The 25,905-nt window shown below is 38.5% G+C and overlaps 2 protein-coding genes across 2 annotated transcripts in view; both read left to right on the forward strand.

The window, feature by feature from the left end:
* Positions 1-4,460, forward strand: part of ARL6 (ADP ribosylation factor like GTPase 6) — a 39,396-nt gene extending 34,936 nt beyond the window's left edge. The window contains exon 8 of the mRNA XM_061438148.1: positions 1,772-4,460. Within this exon, the coding sequence (XP_061294132.1) occupies positions 1,772-1,797 (26 nt within the window). The 3' untranslated portion in view covers positions 1,798-4,460. The remainder of the gene's footprint in view (positions 1-1,771) is intronic.
* A 20,507-nt stretch (positions 4,461-24,967) lies between these two features.
* Positions 24,968-25,905, forward strand: part of CRYBG3 (crystallin beta-gamma domain containing 3) — a 126,198-nt gene continuing 125,260 nt past the window's right edge. Inside the window, exon 1 of the mRNA XM_061437318.1 lies at positions 24,968-25,329. Within this exon, the coding sequence (XP_061293302.1) occupies positions 25,181-25,329 (149 nt within the window). The 5' untranslated portion in view covers positions 24,968-25,180. The remainder of the gene's footprint in view (positions 25,330-25,905) is intronic.

Here is a 25,905-nt window from a genome sequence, read left to right on the forward strand (position 1 = left end):
CTTTATAGTGTTCATTTATACATATGAGAAGATAGCAAAGTATTGCCAAGTATTTGAAGACAAAACATTACGAATTATGGAGAAAAAGAAAAAGTTTAGAAAAAGACTATTTAGGGAGAATGTTTCAAAACGCTATTCGAGTAGCCTCAAAGAGATAAAAGAATGTATTACTTTCATGAATATGACAAGAATACTAATTGGAAAAAAATATGAATTCTTGGAAAATAATAATAGAATAGTAGAAATGGTTGGATGACATCACCAACTCAATGGACATGAGTTTGAGCAAGTTCTAGGAGATGGTGAAGGACAGGGAAACCTGGCATGCTGCAGTCCATGGGGTCGCAAAACATCAACACGACTGAGCAACTGAACAACAAGTAGAAATGGAAAACTTAATCAAAAGAAGATAAAATAGAGACATTCTCTAAGAAAGTATGAAAACGACAATGGGGGGAGAAAAGATAAAGTAAGGAGTCATTTATGAGGCCCAAAATCCTAGTAAGAATTTCTGAAAGAGAACAGAGAAAATAGTGGAAAGTCATCAAATCATAAAACATTATTTTCCAGAACTGAATGATGAGTTTTTAGTTATAACATCCCTTTAGAGCCCAAGGCGGTGAATGAAAATATTCTCACGCCAAAGTGCATCATTAAAATCGACACTGAAGATGGTGGGTGAAGAAAATAAGAGATATCATTGGCAGATTTCCTTAGGTAAGAAAACAAAGTAGCATCAGACTTCTCACCAGCAACACTTGGAAGCAGTGCTTGGAAAAATCTAAGGAGAAAATAATATTCTCAGGCAGTATCAGTGTATTGTAACTGTAGAGAATTAAGACATCTTCAGCCATGTAAAGTCTCAAGAGTTCACTTTCTATACAGTTTATTAATACTAAAGTAGCCACAGAGGTATACTTGTCAAAAACAAAGGAATAAAGCAAGAAGAAAAATTAGGTACCATGAAATAAGGGAAATCTGCACAAGAAAGTTGTGAAGGAACCCCTAGGATGATAATAAGAGATCCTAGAGTAATAGTGAAAGATCTCATATGAAAATACGTGGACGAGCATGGAGAACAGCTGGGTCAGATTAAAGAGTCTGCACAAGACTATGATGGAGAGTTCTTCAAGAAGGTGAAGATTGACCAGTTTTATGCCTCATACTAGTAAAGCCTGAAACGGTGTGAGAGTAGTGGATTGAAGTATAATGTTAGTTACATTAAAAAAAAAGGCAGGGTTGGGGATGAAAAGCAATTATTCACTGCAGGGAAAGCAAAATATAGTAGAAGAAAGGAAAAAACTGAAGTTTATCCCTTGTCCCAGCTGTGAGTAGCATTGACATAAAACATTACTGTTTTAGGAAAATGGGAGTATTGGGAGCATCTTGAGGGTGGCAGAAGATGGTGTACAAATGTGTGAGAACTGAAGCCCTATGTTACATTGCATTCAAGAAGTAATGAGAAAAGCATATTATTTAGAGATACAGAGGTAATCACCTAAAAAGGAGCTGGAAGTAGTTGCCTGTGAAGGGAGAAAGAAGGGATGAGGCAAGGGACTGAATTTTTAATACAAGCCTCGTAGAACTAGTTGACTAATTGGGTGCATGTACAGTGATAAAAAGAAAAACTATAATACGAATTGTGCTTTTAAAAAAAAGCAGTTGTATGCGTGGGTTTCTACCTATTGTTATAGATTTGTCTTTGATTACTTTAGAAAGTAGATTTTGCCCTGTAGAGACTAATAATTTTTTGTTTGGTTTTTGTTATCAGATCAGATCGAGTCTGTGAAGACATGAAAAAATAGTATTTGGAAACTTCAACAGTTTTCAATTGAAGAAATATATATTAAGGCAAACTGAATACTTTACATTTTTTAAAGGTGTCTTTACATGTAAGAATACTTTATAATCTTCTACTTGCATTTATGGACTTTTAATGAGAGGTTTTAAGAATGGACTTCAGGTATGCTAATCTGGCCATTAATTATATCAAAACTAAATCTTCCCTCCAAAGAGTTCCCTCCCTAGATTTATCAACTTCTTGGTAAAGGTCTACATTTGATTGTAATTAGAATGTTTATAAAGTCAGATTTATCTCAGTACCCCATCATGATTAATGATATCTTTAATGCATTTTATTTTTTAATTGTCAAAAAATATAGTTTATGATATGACTTTGTGGTATGATGTGCTTGTGAAAAAGAACTTTAAATATTTATAAGGGTTCCTGGGTAAATTAATATATATTAAAGCTTTACTATATGTCACCATCAACATAACCTAAAATGTAACGTACCAACTAGTGTGCTTTGTATGCCAAAAAGAATAATGCTGTGTTAACATGGCATTTGGTGTTTTACTGTCAAAGATTTGCAAATTATCTGAGACCAAGTTAAACAGAATTCATTTATTCAGTGAATACATATGAAATATCTCTGTATCTATACTAGTTTGGCATTGTCCTAGGCAATGGTGATATAAGGTAAATAAAACATGTTGCTTATCCTCAGAGAACTTAAAAGATAATGAGGGAAAATTTGAGCATCTTTTCTTACATAGTGTCTAATTTATTTCATTGGCTGAATGAAAATATTGCATTTTAAGATTAATTATTACAGTTGATTTTTTTCTTTCTTCCTTTTAATTGCGTCCAGTTTACTGTGGTACTTTGTTAGAATAGACTGTGATTCATCAACTATGATTTTCTTGTGCATGAACTGCTGCAAAAATGTTCTTTAGAATTTTAAACATACTTCTGCCATCTACTGTTTGCAAATTGTGTTGCTTCTCACAACTTAGAGACTACTTGAAATTGTAAACACTAAATAGAAGCATTTGTTTTTAATCAATCACTGGGGAACTGTGGATAAAGCAGTGGTGTAAATCCTGAAAAATATTCCATATAAAGGAAAACTGTAATATACAGTACATAGCATCTTAAATATCCTTAGCTGTGAAAATGAAAGAAACAGAAGGCAAAAGGTAAGTGAGTAATAAAGGTGTATTACAGTGACTACAGTAGTGGCATGTTTCACAGAGATTTGAATATAATAACTTTAAAACTATAGTAAAAATTCTATAATCCAGTTTCTCTTAGTCCAGAAGTCCCAGTAATTTGAAATTTGGCAAATTGAAAATTACCCAGACTATTCCAGTGATCCAGCATTTTAGCTAGTTTGCCAACTTCTCATAAATGGTTTTGATGAGGATACAAGGTGAGTCTTATTAATCTAGAGTTGCTTTAAATATAAAAAAGATGTGAAGATGAAAACACTGCAATTCAACAAAAAAACTGTTATGCTATAACTATTTTAGGAGGATGGAAAAAGTGGTGGTGTAAGAGAATTCAAATCCTTAAGCTACGATAAGGTAACAATAATAATAGCTGTCATTGTATTTTGAGCAAAATATTATTACACATATGGTATTTTGCATCATATAATCCTGACAATAACCTTATGTAGTAGATTCTAGTATTTGTTTTATAGACAAGGAAAGGACCTAAAAATGTTATTTGTTTAAGGTCACAGAGCTAGTAAATGGTGGTTCTGGGATTCAGAACAAAACAATCTGTTTAAAATAGATGATTCAAGAGCTAAGAGTAATACTGATTTTAGAAATATAGAGATATCTGCCATAAAAATAGCTAAAAGGATAGAAAAATCTTCTCTGGGGTGGGAGACTAGGATGGGTGTGGAGGAGGTCATGGACAAGGGACTACTGCTTTATTTATTTATTTTTGCTTTTTGTTTTAAGTCTGTTTAACACTTCAAATTTTAAACTGGGCAGAAATGACTATGATAAGAATAATTCTTAAAACTATGTTAATACTGAGCTAATTAGTATTCCACAAACTACAGTAGTTCATACCTATGCAAATATATAGAAGAGGGTACTGACTGTTTGCTTTGTTTCCATAATCTCCAAATCTAGTTTATAAGCATCCATTCATACTCTATTTTCATTTAAAGATTATGTAGAAGCAAGTTGGGCTTTAGTGGTCACAGCATGCCATATAAGTGTATATACACTGAGGGTATTGCATTTGTATTTAACATATTATGCAATTAAAATGTATTTAGGCTAAAGCAAGGTTTTTTTATGTTTAGACATCATTGTGTTACAAAAATTAATTCATTATGCTCTACATTTCAATGACACCTCATAAAATGTTGAAAAGTTAGCCTATTGTATATTTTGCATTTAAATGTTTATACTGTGGCCCTATTCAGCCTATGCCTTATAAATCACAAAAGAGCCGAGTTGTGTATATTTTTCATTTGTAGGTTGTCTGCTAAAAATTATGAATTATCTTCTGATTATTTATTTTTTTCCTTTGAAATTGTCAGCCCACCATGTTGTAATTTCTATAAATATATGCAGTTACCTTTGAGAAAACTTAAGGCAAATACATCCTGCATGTAACTCTGGTACATTAAAATACTGTGCATTTTAACTGACTTGGTGCATATTTTCTGCTTTCTGATTATTCCTTCTTTGTTGTTGTTTAGTCGCTAAGTGGTGCCTGACCCTTTTCGACCCCATGGACTGCAGCATGCCAGGCTTCCCTGTCCTTCACTGTCTCCTGAAATTTGCTCCAACTCATGTCCTTTGAGTCGGAGATGGCCATCTAACTGTCTCATCCTCTGCCGCCCCCTTCTTTTCTCGCCCTCAGTTTTTCCTAGCATCGGGTTCTTTTCTAATGAGTCAGCTCCTCGCATCAGGTGGTCAAAGTATTGGAGCTTCCTATCTTCAGCATCAGTCCTTCCAATGAATATTCAGGGTTGATTTCCTTTAGGATTGACTGGTTTGATCTTACTGTCCAAAGGACTCTGAGGTGTCTTCTCCAACACCACAGTTTGAAAGCAGTGATTCTTCAGTGTTTAGCCTTCTTTATGGTCCACCTCTCACATCCATACAGGACTACAGGGAAACCCATAGTTTGACTCTACGGACCGACAAGCAAAGTAGTCTCTGCTTTTTAATATGCTGTCTAGGTTTATCACAGTTTTTCTTCCAAAGAGCAAGTGTCTTTTAATTTCATTCTTTCTCTTAGTTAAAAACTAAACCAAATATTAAATGTTCACTTAAGTGGATGTTCAAATAGATTTGTTCATTTCTATGACTGGCAGGAAATACTTTGAGAAATGATTATTGTGTTTGATTAAATGTTTCAAGTAACATAGTTATTACATTGTATGGTGAATCTTTCTCATTAAGCATGTTCCTTCTGGGGTTTTCAAGGAATTGTCTCAGGACCATTACTGACTCTTCCATTTGATCATTCGATTTTAATGCCACACATGGCTGCTTCATGGACACATAGTATTAAGCTTTTTTTCTGGTGATTTGGAATAAACCAAAAAGAACAAATTAAATTCTTCTCCAAATTTCAATTCAGCATGTGATGCTAGAAGTCATAGAGGAACAGTAGGTACTTTGAAAATAAAATTTGGTTAGAAATATAGTAGTAATAATAAACATTTTATATGTTTTTTTATATTTTATTGTGTGCCAGGCACTAAGCACTTTACATATACATATTAATTCATATTTAATCCTAGTAACAACTCTGTAAGATAAATGCATTTACTTCTATTATGTAGATCACAGATGAACAAACTACTATTCTATTTTTGTATGGCCCTTGAGCTAATAATGGTTTTACATATTTTTTAAATGTAAATTTTACACTTAGATTTTTAAGGAGTTTTTTATTTAAGGAGCAACATATTTTTTATTTAAGAAGCAAAATTTTATGTTTTGTGACCCGCAAAACATAAAATTATTTACTGTCTGGGACTTTATGCAAAGCCCCAGACAGTAAATAATTTTATGTTTTTTTTGCCGACCCCTATTGTAGATGACGAAGGTGAGGCAGAGGAAGTTAAGTAGCTTGCCTGTGATTCCACTGCAAATAAACAGAGGACTCCACATTTTGAGTCTAAACTAAATTGTCCCCGTAATTTGTGTTCTTAATCTCTCAGAAAGCTAAAAATCATTCTAAAGTGAAATGAAGCAACTTAAAATTACTTCTTTTTTAAAAGAATGAGTTTTGGCTGTGCTGGGTGCTGTGCTTGGGCTTTCTCTAGTTGTGGTGTGTGGGCTCACTACAACGGCTTCACTTGTTGCAGAGCATGGGCTGTAGACCTTGCTGGCTTCAGTGATTGTGAGGCTTGTGCTTAGTTGCCCCATGTGTTCTCTGCCTTGGCAAGCATATTCTCAACCACTGGACCACCAGGGAAGTCCTACTTCTTTCTTAAATAATTATACTAGAGGTGAACAATTAGATTCAAATGGCTGAAAAGTAATGCCCTTTTAAAATTTTTAAGTTAATTGTTTGTTGTTTATCAGCCAGCAGATTCTTTACCACTGGACCACCAGAGAAGTCCTGAAAGTGATGCTCTTTGAAACCCCTCTGTGGCCCCCCAACCAGTTATATTGATGTCCTGATCCTCTGAAGTCTTTTTTCCTTCCTTTTCTTTAAAAGGGTGGCAAATAGATGGGGCAAATTCTGAAATATCAGGCATGTTAAAGTTGCAAAGTTTAATCACATGGATTATCCCCAAGCGTCTGATTTGGACTTCTAGATTTCTCAAGTTTACCAACATTTTGAGGTAAATGATAACTAGTGGAACCTGGCAAGTCCGTGGGGTCACACAGTTGGACACTACTGAACAACTTTCACTTCATGTATTAAAATATTAATGAGATAGAGTTATGTTTCCAATTAAGGGTAATCATTAATGTTGGAGTTAAAGCCAATTTCACATTTAAGCTCTGTTTTCTTAGGCTCATTGTAGTGTGTGTGCATGTGTATGTATCAGAATGCATATCTTAAGGTCATAGGAAGCTCTCAGTTCACTCACAGCAGTGATCATTAACTTTTTCCCCAAGGCTTTCTTGGGCAGGTTTAATATCTTACAGATACGTTATCCTTTCCGTGTTGTAGGTTTGTGTTTTTTTTTTTTCTTTGTTGTTTTTTGAGCCTGTTAAATGTGATACATCAGCTCTTGCCATTTCTGGAAACTTTTACTGCATTTTTTTAGTTACTGGATTATAAGTATCTTAAATACTGTCCACTCATTCAGTGAGTTTAATTTTTTTCTAGATTCATAAAATATCACTGATCATCCCTTTTTACATTTTTAAACCCTCATACTGTAAATAATTTTATTCATTTATGCATAGGAGGACAAGATTTTTAGAGAATAAATAAAATAGTTTTCAAGACCCTGTGTCAACATGGTGTCTTGTTAATGTTAAAATCTGTTTTTCTAATTTGAAATACATCTTAGCACAGAATTTTGTTTTATATTAATGCTATGTTTGCTCACTAAAACCCTGTGTTTGTCTCTATAATGGTAAGAGGCAATATTTTTCTACTAATCAGACTTTCAAATATAATAAGCAGAGCTATCAATAGTTATCACAAAATTTGTCTGTGTGGGAAGTGGGTATAAACTTAAGAAATAGACTGCAGTTCTTTCTAAAAAGAAATCAGGACAGTTCTGAAGCATCCCCTCCATAGCAAGCAGGCACTAAGTCTTTTTTGTGAATAGGGTTTGCTCTACAGTAGAATAGGATTCAAGGAACAACTATGTCTAAGAAGTCTGCAAGTGTATTTTTTAAGTTATTTTTATTCACTATTTATTGGCTGTGCTGGGTCTTCAGTGTTGCATGCAGGCTCTCTCTAGCTGCAGCAAGCGGGGGCTGCTCTCTGGTGCGCGGGCTTCGCATTGTTGGCTTCACTTGTGGAGCATGGACTCTAGAGGGCATGGGCTTCACTAGTTGTGGTGCATGGTCTTAGTTGCCCTGTGACTTGTGGAATCTTCCTGGACCAGGGATTGAACCCATGTCCCCTGCATTGGCAGGCAAATTCTTAGCACTGGACTACAAGGAAGTCTGTATTTCCTATTAATGTAAGAGAATTACTAGCGCCACAAAGAAGACTTTATTTACATGTAAACATTTTATAGTACTCTGCATTTAACTTAATAGATCCATTAGATTTGTTTAAATATCTGTCTTACGTATCCTACCTTCCAGAAGCAAACTGAGGAAGAGTTTCTACATCCTAAGGTCACTTCCTAAGAAAATGAAAAACCAAAATGCTAAGAGTGTCTTTTTCTAAGGAAACCTTGAAATTATGCAGTTAACTCAAGGTTTTTCTCCATCTCTTTTCCTTTAGCTTTGCTTCAAGTTGTTCTTCAGAAAGCATAAGTTAATATTGATATATATGCATTTATTAAGATAATCCTCTAATCAACTGCAATCAGAAAAAAATAGTGTAACTGCAAGTGTAAACTCTCTAAGTATAAAGGAGGAATCCAAATTCATACCTTCTCTTCCTCCTTACAGAATATTGTATGGTGTTGGAGGTGGCAGTGGTGCCCTGGTTAAAACTTAGATCTGGGCTAACTCTCAGGAATTATTAGAAAAGTTGTTTCATTTTCCTCAAAATTATTCTAGAATTTGACTCAGTACTTATTTTAGAAACATGTGCATGACCTTGATTTCAAAGGCAACAACTGTGTTTGAATATTTGAGTCTTTATTCTGTAATCCTTTTTTGAGGAAGCTGATGCATTTCATCTTCCCTTGTTTACACTTCCTAGTCACTCTTGTTTTGAATATCTACTCACTAAGATCCTTTTCTCTACTGTTTTCTAAAGTGTTTTCTAAGCAAGTGTAGAAGTTTCTAGGGTTCTCTATGAAAAGTCTTAACATATTCTATTTAATTGAACGATATGGCATTGCCATTTTGTTGCCCCAAAGCAGCTGAATGAAAGCTTAGCCTTAACTGAAGGTCACCTGGAAACTTCTAAGTGGCTTAATTCTTTACTAAGTGTCAAAGCAGACACAACCTAGCCTGGCCCAAAGGGACCTATGGTTAAAAATATGGCCACAGTACTTCATAGTTCTTTGCCTCAAACCAAGCCAGTAATCAGAGATGTCTTTTAAGATGTATCACTTCAGACACATTTTATGAGCCATTTCAGATTCTCTCAGACTCACCATCTCATTTTAGCTGCCACTGCTTATAGGCTCTAACCAACTATATGTAGGTGCAGAGGGCCCTATTTTTGTTCCCATGTCCCCACCACTACCATTCTAAAACATATATAGCCCAGTTGGGGAACCATTGACAAGTGGGAGACAGAACTAGTGGATAAATTCTTCCCTTTTTCTATTTTTCCCATTAATCTTGGACTGTCTTGAGACTCACTATATATAGCTTCTGGGATATGTCCTCTGACTCTAACAATTAGTCATATTTAACAGCATCCAGCTCAGTAATATCTCTTTGTATTGCCACTCTCCTAACTGGCTTAATCGTCCTTTCCCATAACTCTACTTCCTAATAAAATAATGTAAAATCTCTTTACTTCAGCACTGCCTTCTGAGGAACCTAGGCTGTATCCAACGATGTTCTCAAATTTTCACCAGTCACCTATGGTAAAATACATGCTGAAGCTTGAGAAGTATTCCTCTAGGACTTTTTTCTTTTTTTATTTTATACTGGAAGAGAATTGATTAATAATGTTGTATTAGTATCAGGTGTAAAGCAAAGTGATGCAGTTATACAAGTATCTATTCTTTTTCAAATTCTTTCCCCTTGAGGTTATTACAGAATATTGAGCAGAGTTCCCTGTGTAATGATAGGTCCTTGTTGGTTGTCTATTTTAAATATAGCAGTGTATACATGTCAATCCCAAACTCACTAAACCCAAATTTATCCCTCCCCCGCACCCCTCCCCTGTGGTAACCATAAGTGTGTTCTTTAAGTCTGTGAGTCTGTTTCTGTTTTGTATCATTTTTTTTAGATTCTGCATATAACCAATATCATATGATACTCATTTTTCTCTAACTGACTTCACTTAGTATGACAATCTCCAGTTCCATCCATGTTGCTGCAAATGGCATTATTTCATTCTTTTTAATGGCTGAGTAATATCCCAATATATATATATACAGACTGCATCTTTTTTTTCCTGTCTCTCTTTTCAGTCTTTTTTTACTTTCACATTAAACATGGTTCTTGTACATGGTAGAGGAAACGATTTACAAGCCTTCCAATCATTTTTAGTCTAGTGTTCTTTAGGATATATATGAAATATTATGAGTTTCCTTCTCCCCAACCCTCCCTGCTAAAAATCGGTTGCTGTTCTGCATTCACCCTAATATACCATTTGAAAGGAGATAGGCCTAGTTTTGACATCTTTCCAGCCTTCCCCAAGTTTTATCTCCAGACTTCACCCAAATTTTATCTGTCTTCCTTTATTTTTAACTTGATTACTTCTGTTGCTTTCCTTTTAAGTTGGACTACATCTTTATTCAGTCATCTATCAATGGACATGTAGGTTGTTTTCAAAGTCTTGGCTATTGTAAATAGCACTTCAGTTTAATATTGGGGTGCATATATCCTTTCAAACCATGTTTTTCTCCAGATACTTGCCCAGGAGTGGGATTGCTGAGCCACATGGTAACTCTATTTTTAGTTTTTTAAGAGACCTCCATTCTGTTCTCATAGTGGTTGTACCAATTTACATTCCCACCAACAGGATAAGAGAATTCTCTTTTCTCCATACTTTCTCCAACATTTGTTGTTTGTAGACTTTTTAGTATAGAAATTATTTCTGCCCTCATGAAGTTTTTAAATTTATTTTTATTGGAGTATAATTGCTTTACAATGATGTGTTAGTTGCTACTGTACAGCAAAGTGAATTAGGTATATGTATACCTATATCCCCTCTTTTTTGGATTCTTCCCGTTTAGGTTACTACAGAGCATTGAGTAGAATTCCCTGTGCTATACAGTAGGTTCTCATTAGTTATCTGTTTTATACACAGTAGTGTATATATGTTATCCCATTCTCCCAATTCATCCCACCCACCCCCACACCCCTAGTATCCATGCATACATTCTCTACACCTATGTTTCTATTTCTGCTTTGCAGGGAAGTTCATTGGTATCATTTTTCAGGATTCCACATATAAGCAATATTATATGATGTTTATTCTCTTTCTTGTTCACTGCATTCTGTATGACAGTCTCTAGGTCCATCCACATCTCTGTAAATAAGTGCAAGGAATTTATTTGCACCCTGCATGGCATATATTGTGTCCACATTTCTTGAATGGATGGATATGTAAGCCAATGTGCTGTGTTCAGTCACTCAGTTGTATCCGACTCTTTGCAACCGCATGAACTGTAGCCCACCAGACTTCTCTGTCCATGGAATTTTCCAGGCAAGAATACTAGAATGGGTTGCCATGCCCTCCTCTAGGGGATCTTCCTGACCCAAGGATCAAACCTGCATCTCCTGCATTGGCAGATGAATTCTTTACCTCTGTGCCACCTGGGAAGCCCCACGTAAGCCAACATTATACGTAATTTTTGTCTTGGTCCACAGATTTTGGGAGCATATTAAATTCTGAATGTTAATGAAGATTAATTTTGATTATGTTAATCTAAATATTAAATTATTCAGTGATTAACTCTTTTTATACGTTTATTCAGGCTTCCCTGGTGGTATGTGACCACACATACATAAGTTCATTCAACTTCTATTCCTAAAGATATTCTTAAGCTTCTAACCATGAGCTCCTGGGCCAGCAGTAAGTGATCGTTTAGGTTCCTAATAGTCCAGCCTTCCTACAGTTAACTAAAAATTCTGGCCAACAACAAAAATTCCAACTACCTGAAAGTTATAGAGAATGAACAGAAGCAGGCATGTTTCAGAGGCGAATTGAAACTTAGAAGAAGGCACTGGTATGGGGTGAGTTTCACTTTTTGAGCCTTTTAGCCTGAGGACAGGCCACAGTCACAGTGTGGGGTGGCTAAACAGACAAAACTGGCCATGTTTTTGGCCTGAGGAAGAGCGTACAAACCATGAGACAACTGAAGCCACTGCAAAGTGAAGGGAGGAGCATTCAGTAAAGGAGCGATCCAGACAATGGGGGTCTAAAATTCTGAGCATAAACTTTCCTAAGTCTCCAGCTAAGCCTCAATGCATGAACAAATGGCAAATTCAAAGCAGCTTTCAGTTCAGTTCAATTCAGTCGCTCAGTCCTGTCCGACTCTGCGACCCCATGGACTGCAGCACGCCAGGCTTCCCTGTCCATCACCAACTCCCGGAGTTTTCAACTAAGGGTAAAATAGTCAACTGAGACTTGATTGGTGTCCTCAGTGAGCAAACTCAAGTTTGAAGTTTAACCAATTAAATGTTTCTACAAAATGAAAATTGCAACACTTTTTGGAATTATTTAATAGAATCCACAATCTCCACAACATATAACATTCAAAATAGTTGAGACAATCTAAAATTATTTGTTTTTTTTAATTAATTTTTATTGAAGTAGTTGAAATGCAACGTTGTATTAATGACTGAAAGTGAAAGTTAGCTACACAGTCGTGTCCGACTCTGCGATCCCATGGACTGTAGCCTGCCAGGCTCCTCTGTCCATGGAATTCTCCAGGCAAGAGTACTGGACTGGGTTGCCATTTCCTTCTCCAGGGGATTTTCCCAACCCAGGGATGGAACCCAGGTCTCCTGCATTGCAGGCAGATTCTTTACCAACTGAGTTACTGCTGCTGCTAAGTCGCTTCAGTCGTGTCTGACTCTGTGCGACCCCAAAGATGGCAGCCCACCAGGCTCCCCCGTCCCTGGGATTCTCCAGGCAAGAACACTGGAGTGGGTTGCCATTTCCTTCTCCAATGCATGAAAGTGAAAAGTGAAAGTGAAGTCGCTCAGTCGTGTCCGACTCTGTGCGACCCCATAGACGGCAGCCCACCAGGCTCCTCGGTCCATGGGATTTTCCAGGCAAGAGTACTGGCGTGGGGTGCCATTGCCTTCTCCGACTGAGCCACTAGGGAAGCCCATATTCTTGTTATACAGCAAAGTGACTCAGTAATACATATACATTTTTTCATATTCTTTTCCATTATGGTTTATCACAGGGTATTGAATATAGTTCCCTGTATTACAGAGTAGAACCTTGTTTACCCATTATATATGAAATTTGTAGATATAATATTAGACAATACAGCACTACTGCCATTTTTAGGGGCAAAAATCACTCAAATCACTAATTGTAATCATGGACTAAGTGACTTCTTAGATTTCACAATAGACATAATATCAACCTTGTAAGTTAGAGTGAATTAAAGGTAATAGCCGTGAGAAAGGCAGTTTATACAAGATGCCAAACAAATGTCAAACTGTTTGATTCTTGTATACCTTGTATTTTGGCCCTAAATTAGATATCTGGTTAGTAGTAAGACTTCCTCTGCCTGATTTACTGGTCTAACCTGTATCAGTCAATAATTGGCAGATGTAAACTCAGATTATGTAAGTCGAGTTAGTATCAGTGCAGCAGTTTCTCTACTTGCATATTTCTCATACTTTATCACTGTCACCTACTTTTTAATTTTGTGATTATTTTAAAGGATAAAGCCCATAGTTGAGTTAATGTACTTTCAAATTAACGTATCAAAGCCCTTGAATACCTATGTTATACACAATATTTGTACATTCACAATGTAGTTGTACCCACGGACTGTAGTATCTCCTCACCAGATCAGATGCCAAATATCAATTATATGTCTATTGGTAGCCCAATGTTGAGCTCCTACTGGGCTCTGATATAGCTTTCTGACAAGTGTGACATTTGTAATACAAATCTGTCTCAACAGGTGTTTTAAATGGTTATGAGTGCAGAACTTTCTGATCCATGTTTCTGGAGCTTGATTCATGAAATCCGTCCCTGACGTAAAGTATGGTCTGCCCAAGTGATACAGTTAGGCACTTTCTTCTTCCTTTTTCCCATGTATGTCCCACTTTTCATGTTTATCACACTGTCCTGTAGTTTGTAACTGTCACTTCTCTTTCTTTCTTTAAGACTGAGTTTCTTGAGGGTGGATCACACTGTGTATTCTAATCACCAAACACAGGACCTAGAAGTATTCAATAAATATTCTTTGAGCAGGTAGAAGGCCATAAAATACTTCTGTAGATGGAATATTGTTTGGGGCTTTAAAAAAAATTTTTTTTTAATATATATTCCTCCCACCAACTTTCCTAATCCAGTTTGAGGCAGCTAGTACCAGAAGAATGACTACTAGGTCAATGATCTTGATTTAGACTTTATCTAGATCTTTATTTCAGAATTTTCCATTTTCTTGTCTTTTGTTTTTCTGAAATGTAGACTGATTAATAAACTTTTAAGTGAATACATATTGTTTAAAAGTTTCTGACTTTCCAGTAGCTACTTCTTAAATTTTACTAAAAGATTTTACCAAATTTTACCAAAAATTTTCTTTCTAATCTAGATTGTGTTTTATTTAAGCCACAGAGACTAAATATACCTATGCATGCATGCTCAGTTGCTTCACTCATGTCTGACTTTGTGACCCTATGACTATAGTCCACTTAAGTGATAGGCAAAATCAGAGTGAAAGTGATAGAATTTAAACCGAATAACTTAATTTCCTTTCCCCTCAGGCTGCATATAATTGATAATTTTATAAAGTTCTATACTGTGGTGTGGTCAGCTATTTCATTTGATGATACCCATTGTTGACCTTTTGAGACAGAGTTCCTATTAAACCAGGTGGAAGGAGAATCATCATTTTTGGAGTTACTTAAAACCAGCCATGAAGTTGATAAAAACAAGGTCCATTTAATTGTCTTCCAGACTTGATAACTGAAAGTTGCATGTCAGTACATTCACCTGTAGGAGAAATAAACCAAATGACTTACGATGTAAACTGACTTCCCAAAGTATTTATTTGGGGAGCTGAAAGAAAAATAAAATAGAAGATAGAATGTAGAAATGAATGACATTTAAGAATGGTTGTTAATATGAAGTCAATTATGAGAATTCTCTTTTTACTTCAGTATGAGAGTCAAATATTCCTATTTCTTGTCTTCTGTATTACCTTTTTTCATAGGTAACTCCTTTTACTATTTACCAATGAAAAGTTGATTGGAGGAAGCAAGGAAGGAATTGAGTTGCTAACATATACTGATGGAAATAATTGATGTAGGCTGCTTTTGTTCATTATTTGCAAAACCAATTTGCAAAACCAATTAGGTTACTGTTTGATGAATTTCTATAAATTTTTCAAAATAAAAATGGGGTCATCGAGAAATCTATTTATCATATTTATAAAAACTCAAAATTATATCTTTTATAAGCTCCATATGGATTTTTTAGAACACACTGGTCATAGCAAACACCTTCTTCCAACAACACAAAAGAAGACTCTACACATAGCAAACACCTTCTTCCAACAACACAAGAGAAGACTCATCACCAGATGGCCAACACTGAAATCAGACTGATTATATTCTTTGCAGCCAAAGATGGAAAAGCTCTGTACAGTCAGCAAACACAAGACTGGGAGCGGATTGTGGCTCAGATCATGAACTCCTTATTGCCAAATTCAGACTTAAATTGAAGAAAGTGGGGAAAACCACTAGACCATTCAGGTATGACCTAAATCAAATCCCTTGTGATTATACAGTGGAAGTGAGAAATAGATTTAAGGGACTAGATCTGATAGACAGAGTGCCTGATGAACTATGGACAGAGGTTCATGACATTGTACAGGAGACAGGGATCAAGATTATACCCAAGAATAAGAAATGCAAAAAAGCAAAATGGCTGGCTGAGGAGGCCTTACAAATAGCTGTGAAAAGAGAAGCAAAAAGCAAAGGAGAAAAGGAAAGATATACCCATTTGAATGCAGAGTTCCAAAGAATAGCAAAGAGAGATAAGAAAACCTTCCTCAGTGATCATTGCAAAGAAATAGAGGAAAACAATAGAATGGGAAAGACTAGAGATCTCTTCAAGAAAATTAGAGATACCAAGGGAACATTTCATGCAAAAATGGAATCAATAATGGACAGAAAAGGTATGAACCTGACAGAAGCAGAAGATACTAAGAAGAGGTGGCAAGAATACATAGAAGAACTGTACAAAAATGACCCAATTAATCATGATGGTATGATCACTCACCTAGAGACACACATCCTGGAATGTGAAGTCAAGTGGGCCTTAGGAAGCATCACTACGAACAAAGCTAGTGGAGGTGATGGAATCCCAGTTGAGCTGTTTCAAATCCTGAAAGATGATGCTGTGAAAGTGTTGCACTCAATATGCCAGCAAATTTGGAAAACTCAGCAGTGGCCACAGGACTGGAAAAGGTCAGGTTTCATTCCAATCCCAAAGAAAGGCAATGCCAAACAATGCTCAAACTACTTACTGCACAGTTGCACTCATCTCACACGCTAGTAAAGTAATGCTTAAAATTCACCAGGCCAGGCTTCAGCAATATGTGAACCGTGAACTTCCTGATGTTCAAGCTGGTTTTAGAAAAGGCAGAGGAACCAGAGATCAAACTGCCAATATCTGCTGGATCATGGAAAAAGCAAGAGAGTTCCAGAAAAACATCTATTTCTGCTTTATTGACTATGCCAAAGCCTTTGACTGTGTGGATCACAATAAACTAGAAAATTCTGAAAGAGATGGGAATACCAGACCACCTGACCTGCCTCTTGAGAAACCTGTATGTAGGTCAGGAAGCAACAGTTTGAAGTGGACATGGAACAACACACTGGTTCCAAATAGGAAAAGGAGTACGTCAAGGCTGTATATTGTCACCCTGCTTATTTAACTTCTATGCAGAGTACATCATGAGAAATGCTGGGCTGGATGAAGCACAAGCTGGAGTGAAGATTGCAGGGAGAAATATCAATAACCTCAGATATGCAGATGATACCACCCTTACGGCAGAAAGTGAAGAACTAAAGAGCCTCTTGTGAAAGTGAAAGAGGAGAGTGCAAATGTTGGCTTAAAGCTCAACATTCAGAAAACTAAGATCATGGCATCCAGTCCCATCACTTCATGGCAAATAGATGGGGAAACAGTGGCTGACTTTGTTTTTGGGGGCTCCAAAATCACTGCAAATGGTGATTTCAGCCATGAAATTAAAAGACGCTTACTCCTTGGAAGGAAAGTTATGACCAACCTAGATGGCAAATTAAAAAACAGAGACATTACTTTGTCAATAAAGGTCTGTCTAGTCAAGGCTGTGGTTTTTCCAGTAGTCATGTATGGATGTGAGAGTTGGACTATAAAGAAAACTGAGCGCTGGAGAATTGATGCTTTTGAGCTGTGGTGTTGGAGAAGACTCTTGAGAGTGCCTTGGACTGCAAGGAGATCCAACCAATCCATCCTAAAGGAGATCAGTCCTGGGTGTTGGAAGAACTGATGTTGAAGCTGAAACTCCAGTACTTTGGCTGATGCAAAGAACTGACTCATTTTAAATGACCCTGATGCTGGGAAAGATTGAGGGCAGGAGGAGAAGGGGATGACAGAGGATAAGATGGTTGGATGGCTTCACTGACTCAATGGACATGAGTTTGGGTAGGGTCCGGGAGTTGGTGATGGACAGGGAGGCCTGGCATGCTGCACTTCATGGGGTCGCAAAGAGTCGGACACAACTGGGTGACTGAACTGAACTGATGGATTTTTTTTTGAAGGGGTGGCTTCCCTCATATCTCAGTTGGTAAAGAATCTGCCTACAAATGCAGGAGACCCGGGTTCGATTCCTGGGTTGGAAAGATCCCCTGGAGAAGGAAATGGCAACCCACTCCAGTATTCTTGCCTGGAGAATCCCATGGGCAGAGCAGCCTGGCAGGCTACAGTCCATGGGTTCACAAAAGTCAGACACAACTTATCGACTAAAACACCACCACCATGGATGTTTTGTTACTACATTTAGCAATATTTTGTAAGGAAATTTTATGAAAGCTTGTTAATGATATTATTGTTTTGTAATAGACTATGGAAGATTTCCATAGGTAAGAATCAGCACTTTATCACTCCAGAATATAAACAAAGTTGATAGATGTCAACTCCATTTATACAAAGAAAGTTCCCATGAAGGAAATAATGGTAATCTCAATTTTAGATTAGGTAGAGTTCCCATGTGAAAACTGTGGTTCATCTTATACGACAGCATGTAGCATATCCAGCTGCTTTCTCTTTCTAATCAAAACATTTGCTTGCAATAACAGCTGCCTCTCTGCCTTGTTTTTAAACCATTTGCAGCAAATCAAACTGGGAATAACGTGTCCACAGTAAGATAACTCCGGATTATGGAACATGTCTTTTCTAAAATTTCAAAGTAAGAAAAAAGAAATGCCAATTCACAAACCAATTGTCTTTTTCCTCTAAAGCTTTGTTTCATGAATCCTAAGAAGCAAAATTTACAATCCACACTAGCATACTGAAGTCCAGAGATTTATAAACAATTGTTCTTTTCAAAATGTTGTTGTTGTTCAGTCGCTAAGTCATGTCCAATTCTTTGCAGCCCCATGGACTGCAGCACCCCAGGCTCCTCTGTCCTTCACCCTGGGTTTACTCAAATTCATGTCCATTGAGTCTGTGATGCTATCAACCATCTAATCCTCTGACCCCCCCTTTTCCTTTTGCTTTCAATCTTTCCCAGCATCAGGGTTTTTTTTCAAATGAGTCAGTTTTTCACATCAGGTGGCCAAAGTATTGGATCTTCTTTGGTAACAGTCCTTCCAATGAATATTCAGGGTTGATTTCCTTTAAGATTGACTGGTTTGATGTCCTTGCAGTCCAAGGGGCTCTCAAGAGTCTTCTCCAGCACACTTCAAAAGCATTTAAAATTGTGTATCAGATATGTCCAATACAGTGCATAACTTCTGTACTCATCAGTTATTTTGGAAAAACAGAATATAGGAACTGAGTTTTTGATATAATGGTAAAGTATTCTTCTGAGCCATTATCTGTGTCATGTTTATGAAACTGCATTTCTAAAAGTTAATACAACTACTACATATGACTATATTATAGGTAGCATTTGACTCAAACACAAGACACATCAAACTGAATTAGTGTGAATAACTATTTTGGAATACGTTTTATAATCAATGGTTTGGTATAAGCAAATTTTGCACTGTTTTTGAAGAAAATATTTGATTGTTAATGTCATAATTTAGTAAAGCATTCACTTCTTTTATAAGTATCATCATCATATCAAGGGAAGAAAAGAAGATATGTAATTTAGGTCAGACCAACACATCTTAAGCATTAAAAGATGTGTGTTTGAAAGATGTCAGTCTCCACATGTTCTGGAAATAAAAACCAGACAAACAATACAATAAAACTTCATGCATCCCATAGAAGTCTGAATAACCAATCACTTAAAATTTCACCATCTGCTCTTACTGAAGCAGCAAGATTGAGGCGTTTTCCAGCCATGATGATCAGAATGTAACAGAATGAGAAACACTAACAGGATTCCCTCCACACACCCTTTCTTATTTACTGCTGTGGTTCTTAATGAAAACCTGAGCTCTACAAAGAAAAGGGGAGGATGTCCCCCGCCCCATCTCCTAATTGAGTGTGTATAGCCAGTAATAGCTTTTTGCTGCCCTGGGCAGCATGACATTGCCTCATTTGGCCTTGCACAGCTATTATTTCAGGAAGCAGCTAGTGAAGTGCCCCAGTCCATCTGCTTGCTTTTCATGGGCTGATGCTTTTCTTGATGTTGACAGCTGTCTTAATATTCCTGGGCCACCTGCCACATAGCAAATACTGTGCCGTAATGCACACACAGAAATGTATCCCTCTGGTGGACTTTTTAAAACAAAAAGCATTTCTAAACCATGCTTGCATCCTTGTTGAAAGACTTCAGGGTCAGCACTTTGTTCTCATACTTTTGAGGAGTAATGTGCTTATGCTTTGGGAATGGTAGTTCAGTTACAGTGTGATGAACTTGAGCTTTTCTCACATATCAAATAAGCTATTGAATTGTACTCTTTTTGTAGAAGTCATGGTGGTCACAGGAAGCAGAGGACGAGAATAAACTGACAGTTATCTCCTCTAGTGAGCCTTCATGGAAATTTCTAGACTAAGTTGGCATGTGTGCATACTAAGTTGCCTCAGTTGTGTCCAACTCTGTGAGACCCCCTGTACTGTGGCCTACCAGGCTCCACTGTCCATGGAATTCCCCAGGCAAGAATGCTGGTGTGGGTTGCCATTTCCTCCTCCAGGAGATCTTCCCAACCCAGGGATCGAACCCATGTCTTATATGTCTCCTGCATTGGAGACTAAGTTGGGGTTCATCCTATGTATGCTCATAGAAGGACTTTCTCTTTTCCTATCTGCTTTGCTCATCTGTTCACCCCATCAGACTTGCGTCTTGAGGGAAAGCTCTTGGTCTTATCACTGTATCTCTAAGAATGAGTGTGTTTCTGATCCATAGTCAGCACTCAAGGACAAATCCAGGTTTTAAGGTACCTGAAGATTTTTGCAATTTCTCTTTAAAGAAAAATATTTAAAATTAAAAATTAGATATAAAAGTGAATGAAAAAATAAATCATACAAATGACCAATTTTAAACGATTAATATTACAAATGTCACAGAGTCTAGAAAAACAGCATTTTTTCCATTATCTGCCTATTATACTTCTATAATATTTTTTCTTATATTTTTGTTAGTGTATTCATTCATATGACCTTTTCTAATATTTTCTATACATATAGTGGAAAGATAAAGTCTTTCCTTAAATTTTGATGAGCGTACGTATTGATAGAAAGGCTAGGTAAGCATACAACATTATATACCCACATACACACTCATTGTGGTATTGCTATAAGTTTGTGCCCTACAAACAAATATTATCATAAGTTCTATTTTACATGATTTTCATTTAAAAGTTTACTGCATTTACAATTATAAAAATTGTATGCACTACATTATATAAGTGTTTTGAGAGAAATTACATCAATTAGAAGTGATTCTTTTAAGTTTTGTCTTCTGTTGCCTGAAATAGTTTTCCACAACTCACCTTTTGCTATTGTACATTTTGAATCTTGTTTCACCTCTACTACCCACACAGTTTCAGTGTTAGAGGACTTAGGATATGTTTATGTCGCGATAGTGCCTCTGGTCCTGTATCTTAGGTGTAATGCTTGGTGAGTTGCCCAATGAACAAACTGAAATTAAAGCAGTAACATCTATTTGGAGAAACTGACAACCACATAAATACATCCCACTAAAAATCCAAGCTAAAATCCACACCATACATTTCCCAGCATGTCCTAAAGGGCCTCCAGTAACTCCAATACCAGCTGACTCTAGGAATAAGGTGATGGAGGGAAAATCCAAGTGAAAAGAGCTTGTGGTCTTAATTGTGCAGTTTAAACATTTGCTTTTGTAAATTTCATAACCACCATCAAGTGATCACATTCCTGAACTCACCTTGGAAGAGACCATGCCAATGAGGTGCCTTGAAGCTTTGGTTTCACCAGCCTCACAGTAAATATGCTTCTAACATACTCATTAAATGAGGAACTGATCAGTCCTTGAAAGGTAAATAAATGAAAATTCAGGAGTCATTGATTTATGGCTTTAAGCTAATTTTTCATAGAGTTTGCAAAGCATTTGAATGAATGCAAGTGTACCTGGTGCCCTGCCTCCATTGAGGCAAACTTTGTCTATGAAAAATTAGCTTAAAGCCATAAATCAATGACCCCTGAATTTTCATTTATTTACTTTTCAAGTACTGATCCATTCCTAGATGTCATCTGCTCTTACATTCTGAACTCATAATAATGAATTTCTGAATACTGGGTTCTAAGATTGCATTAGGAAGTCTATAAAAAGGTTGAATTTTAGAGTTTTAAGGATCTTAGAGATTCGAATTTAGCACAGTCATCTTCATTTGTTCATTCAGTTTTTCTTGAAGACATTTAAAGAGTATCTATGGCAGAAGCATATTTACTGTGAAGCTGATGAAGCCAAAGCTTCAAGGCACCTCATTGGCATAGTCATTTCCAATGTGAATTCAGGAATGTGATCACTTGGTGTATGGGGCTTCCCTAGTGGCTCAGATGGTAAGGAGTCTGCCTGCAGTGCAGGGGACCCAGGTTTGACCCCTGGGTTGGGAAGATCCCCTGGAGAAGGGAATGGCTACCCACCCCAGTATTCTTGTCTGGAAAATTCCATGAACAGAGGAGCCTGGTGGGCTATAGTCCATAGGGTCACAAAGAGTCTGACCCCACTGAGCGACTAACACTTTTTTTTTCATATGAATATGAATATATATATATATATATATATATATATATATATATATATATCATAGGTTTGTATTGGCCCAACTTTATTTTAGGGGTCTCTAATAACATTTATACTATCTTATACTTTTGCAAGCTGTTTATTAATAGAGGGATTCTAGCTGGATGAACATTCTACTACCTCAACTATCACCACCAATACTGTAGATAAATAGTTTCTAGATAAATGAAGTACTTTACCTGACATGATTCTGATGCCTTCTCCCACTGAGGATAGTGATTATTGAAAAAATATGACTAGCCCAGCTTTCCCCTTGAGGGCTATTAGAGAAATTATTTTCTTAAATAGCATTATTAGATAAACCCATAAGTCAGTGATAAACTCTACTGGCCCCAATAAGATTTTTATCCCCAGAGAAATATCCTGAACAGTCCACCCTCTGGATAGGTAGTAGGGTGTAGGGCCTGCTTTGGTCATAGTACAAGGGCTGGACACATCTGGTAGCCATCTAGCATTCCTTTGGGGAGATTAATTCTCCAGGCCTTCAAGCTGGAGGGAACAACTGGCTTCCTACTCTTTTTGCTTTCATATTCTCTGGGCTTTCTGGCAAAAAGGCCTTTAATGGAGATTCCTCCCCAAAACAATAAGACTCAATTGGGAACTTTACTTGTCTTATTCTAGTTTATTTTTCTAGCTTTTTTCTCACAGGAGAAGGTTTTCAAAAGAGAAAGTGCTGATCAATCTTGAGGGATAGTCTGGGGTGAACCCAGCAGAAAGAATCGGTACTGATTTAACTTTGGTAGGTTAAACTGAGCAGAACAAATTAAGGTGAGCAGCCTTGGTCTCCGCTGCAGTTGGTAGGGGTTAGAGTGCTTCTAGGAGGCAGCTACCTTTGTGGCAGGAAAGTTCAACAACCCTCAGCTAATGCTGAAATGGGGCTTATGGACATCCTGTCTACCCATAAACAATCTTCTCCTCCAGGACTCCAGTCAGAGCAGGCCAACCTCAGGGTACCTTCCTTCCCCCTCCCTCAAGTCAGAACTGCCTTGGACATTTCATTTTATCTTATTTACTTGTATAGAGTTTTTAGCAAACAGGTATAAGATAATCACTTTTATGACTTCTACACCCTCTCAGGGGCAGCTTGGTTTTAAAACAAACCACCTGGGGTGAATGGGTCCCTTGATATTTTCTCTCCTAGCCACCAGGATATACAAAACTAAAAAAACAAACAAACAAACAAACAAAAAACAATCTATGCTACTCTATTAGTGAAATAAGTCAGAAACAGAAGGACAAATACATATATTTGGATTCACTTATACTGATGAATCTAAAACAGTCAAATCCATAGAAGCAGTGTGGAAAGGGAGTTGTCAGGGGTTGGGGGAGGGGAAACAGGGCATTATTAATAAACAGGGTATTAGTCAAAGGGAAAGTTGAAGTTACGCAAGATGAGTAAATCTTTGAGTTCTACTTACAGCACAGTGCCTGTAGTTCACAGTACTGTATTATATACTTAAAACTTTGCTAAGAGGGCAGATGTTATGTCATAGTTGTTTATAATAATAGAGTGGGAGGAAAGTTCTGGAAGTCATGGATGGTTTTATAGCATAGATTGTGATGATAGTTTCATGGTGTGTATTTATTTTCAGTCTCATCAGGTTGCATACATAAATTATTACAGCTTTCTGTATGTATAAAAAAATAAAGCTAAGAAAAGTCAAACGACTGTATTTAGACATGCTGCTGCTACTGCTAAGTCGCTTCAGTTGTGTCCGACTCTGTGCGACCCCATAGACGGCAGCCACCAGGCTCCCCGGTCCCTGGGATTCTCCAGGCAAGAACACTGGAGTGGGATGCCATTTCCTTCTCCTATGCATGAAAGTGAAAAGTGAAGTCGCTCAGTCGTGTCCGACTCTTAGCGACCCCATGGACTGCAGCCTACCAGGCTCCTCCATCCATGGGATTTTCCAGGCAAGAGTACTGGAGTGGGGTGCCATTGCCTTCTCCGGTATTTAGACATAATTCAAAGTAAATCTTAAGGACCTTTTGGTTTCCAGATTTCAGTGACGTCTGTGTAATGACTACAAAATATTTGTTTCCCCATAGTTTGAATTATACTTGTTTTTGATCAGCGTCGTTTTTGCAAGCGGGTTCGCCGGGGAGCAGTATGTATTAATAACACGGAGTATGAGAAATATCAAAGTACATCTGGGTTAGGGTCAGTTACCCCACAGATAGTAAGCCAGCCGAACCAGAAAAGAGTTGTTGACAGACCTGGACAGCACCTACGGCGCCATGGAGTGTGAGAAATATCAAAGCACATCTGGGTTAAGGTAAGTTACCCCACAGACAGTAAGCCAGCCGAACCAGAAAGGACCTGTTGACAGACCTGAACCGGCACTTATGGCGCCCTCGACTTCTGAGACGGCCACGGGGTAGCTGCAACTTCTTCAGCCCTGGGAAACTGTTTAAAGAATTACTGTTCGTTAGCTGAAAGGCAGCCTAGGGCACTCTGGTACCGCAGTTTAGTTCATGAGTTTCTTTCAAACTTTAATTCATGAACTTGTTTCAAAAGTCTGAAAACCGTTCCTTGCACTGACTGGACGATAGAAAAACAAATCAGTAATAGAAAAAATTGAGAGAAAAGACAAATGGGCTGGCAGGCTGAGCTCTTTTGGGCGGGAAGCCCGGAGCCCGGCGTTGCGGGGTGGTGCGTCCCCCCGGATCATCTCAGGCCCATACCGAGAACGGGGACCGGCCAGCGGCGGCGGCCGGGCCCGGGCTCGGGGCGGAGCCGCGGCCTCTGGCTCCTCCTGGGGGCGGGCGGCCCGGGGGTGGAGGGAGGAGCCGCCTCAGAGCACGAGAAGGAGTAGTGCTGGCAGCCCGTCGCGCCCGCGCTTCTACCGCCCGGGATGGACTGAGCCGCGCCGGCCGCCCGCGCCGAGTAGCTCCTGCCCTCGCCGGGTCCCACGGCCCCGGACCGGGCTCCGGACACCGCCTCACGCGTTCCCAGCGGACGGCCTCGGACCGGCTGCCGCGCCGGGGAGATGTCCGGCGGCCGGAGAAGGGGCGGCGCCCCCTGGCATAGCTTTTCCCGATTCTTTGCTCCCCGAAGCCCTTCCCGGGACAAGGAAGAGGAAGAGGAGGAGAGGCCAGGGACAAGCCAGCCGCCCGCGCCGGGCCGGGACGCTGCCAGGTGGGAGCCGCGGGGGTCGTCGGGGGCCCCGCGCCGACTCAGGACGGGGGGTTCCTGGCCCCGGTGCCCGCAGCCGGCCGCTGTCGGCCAGGCTGAGCTTCTCACTTTCTGTTCTCCTTCTTCCATTGCTGAAGTTTTTTCCTTCTTTCTCAGTTCCCGCGCCGCATCACTTGGTCTGTAAATCCTGGTGAAGTCCGTGGCCAGCGGCCGGGCCAGCCCGTGGGGCCCTCAGCCCCCCATCTCCCGTCCCCAGACGCGGTTCGGTTCCCGTCCCACACTCGCGTCTGCTCTAAGTTCTCCGGCAGAAGCGACTCCCCCGGCGTCCTGCCGGCGGTAATGAGAAAGAGTAGTGAGCCCAGCCGGGGTAATGAGAAAGAGTAGTGAGCCCAGCCGTCCGCCAGGGCGAGGAGGGCGCGATCCGAAAACCACTCCGATAGGAAAGGTAACGCTTTGGAGCGCCACCCGCTCGGCTGGGATTTTGCCGTCTTAATCGTAGTTTCTCAAAGTAATTTTTTTTTTTTTTTTTTTTAAGAATGTTGATGCTGAGTTCCCAAGACCCCATTAAAATGTCAAACC

The sequence above is a fragment of the Bos javanicus genome, chromosome 1 (assembly GCF_032452875.1).
Source record: "Bos javanicus breed banteng chromosome 1, ARS-OSU_banteng_1.0, whole genome shotgun sequence".
Taxonomy (NCBI): domain Eukaryota; kingdom Metazoa; phylum Chordata; class Mammalia; order Artiodactyla; family Bovidae; genus Bos; species Bos javanicus.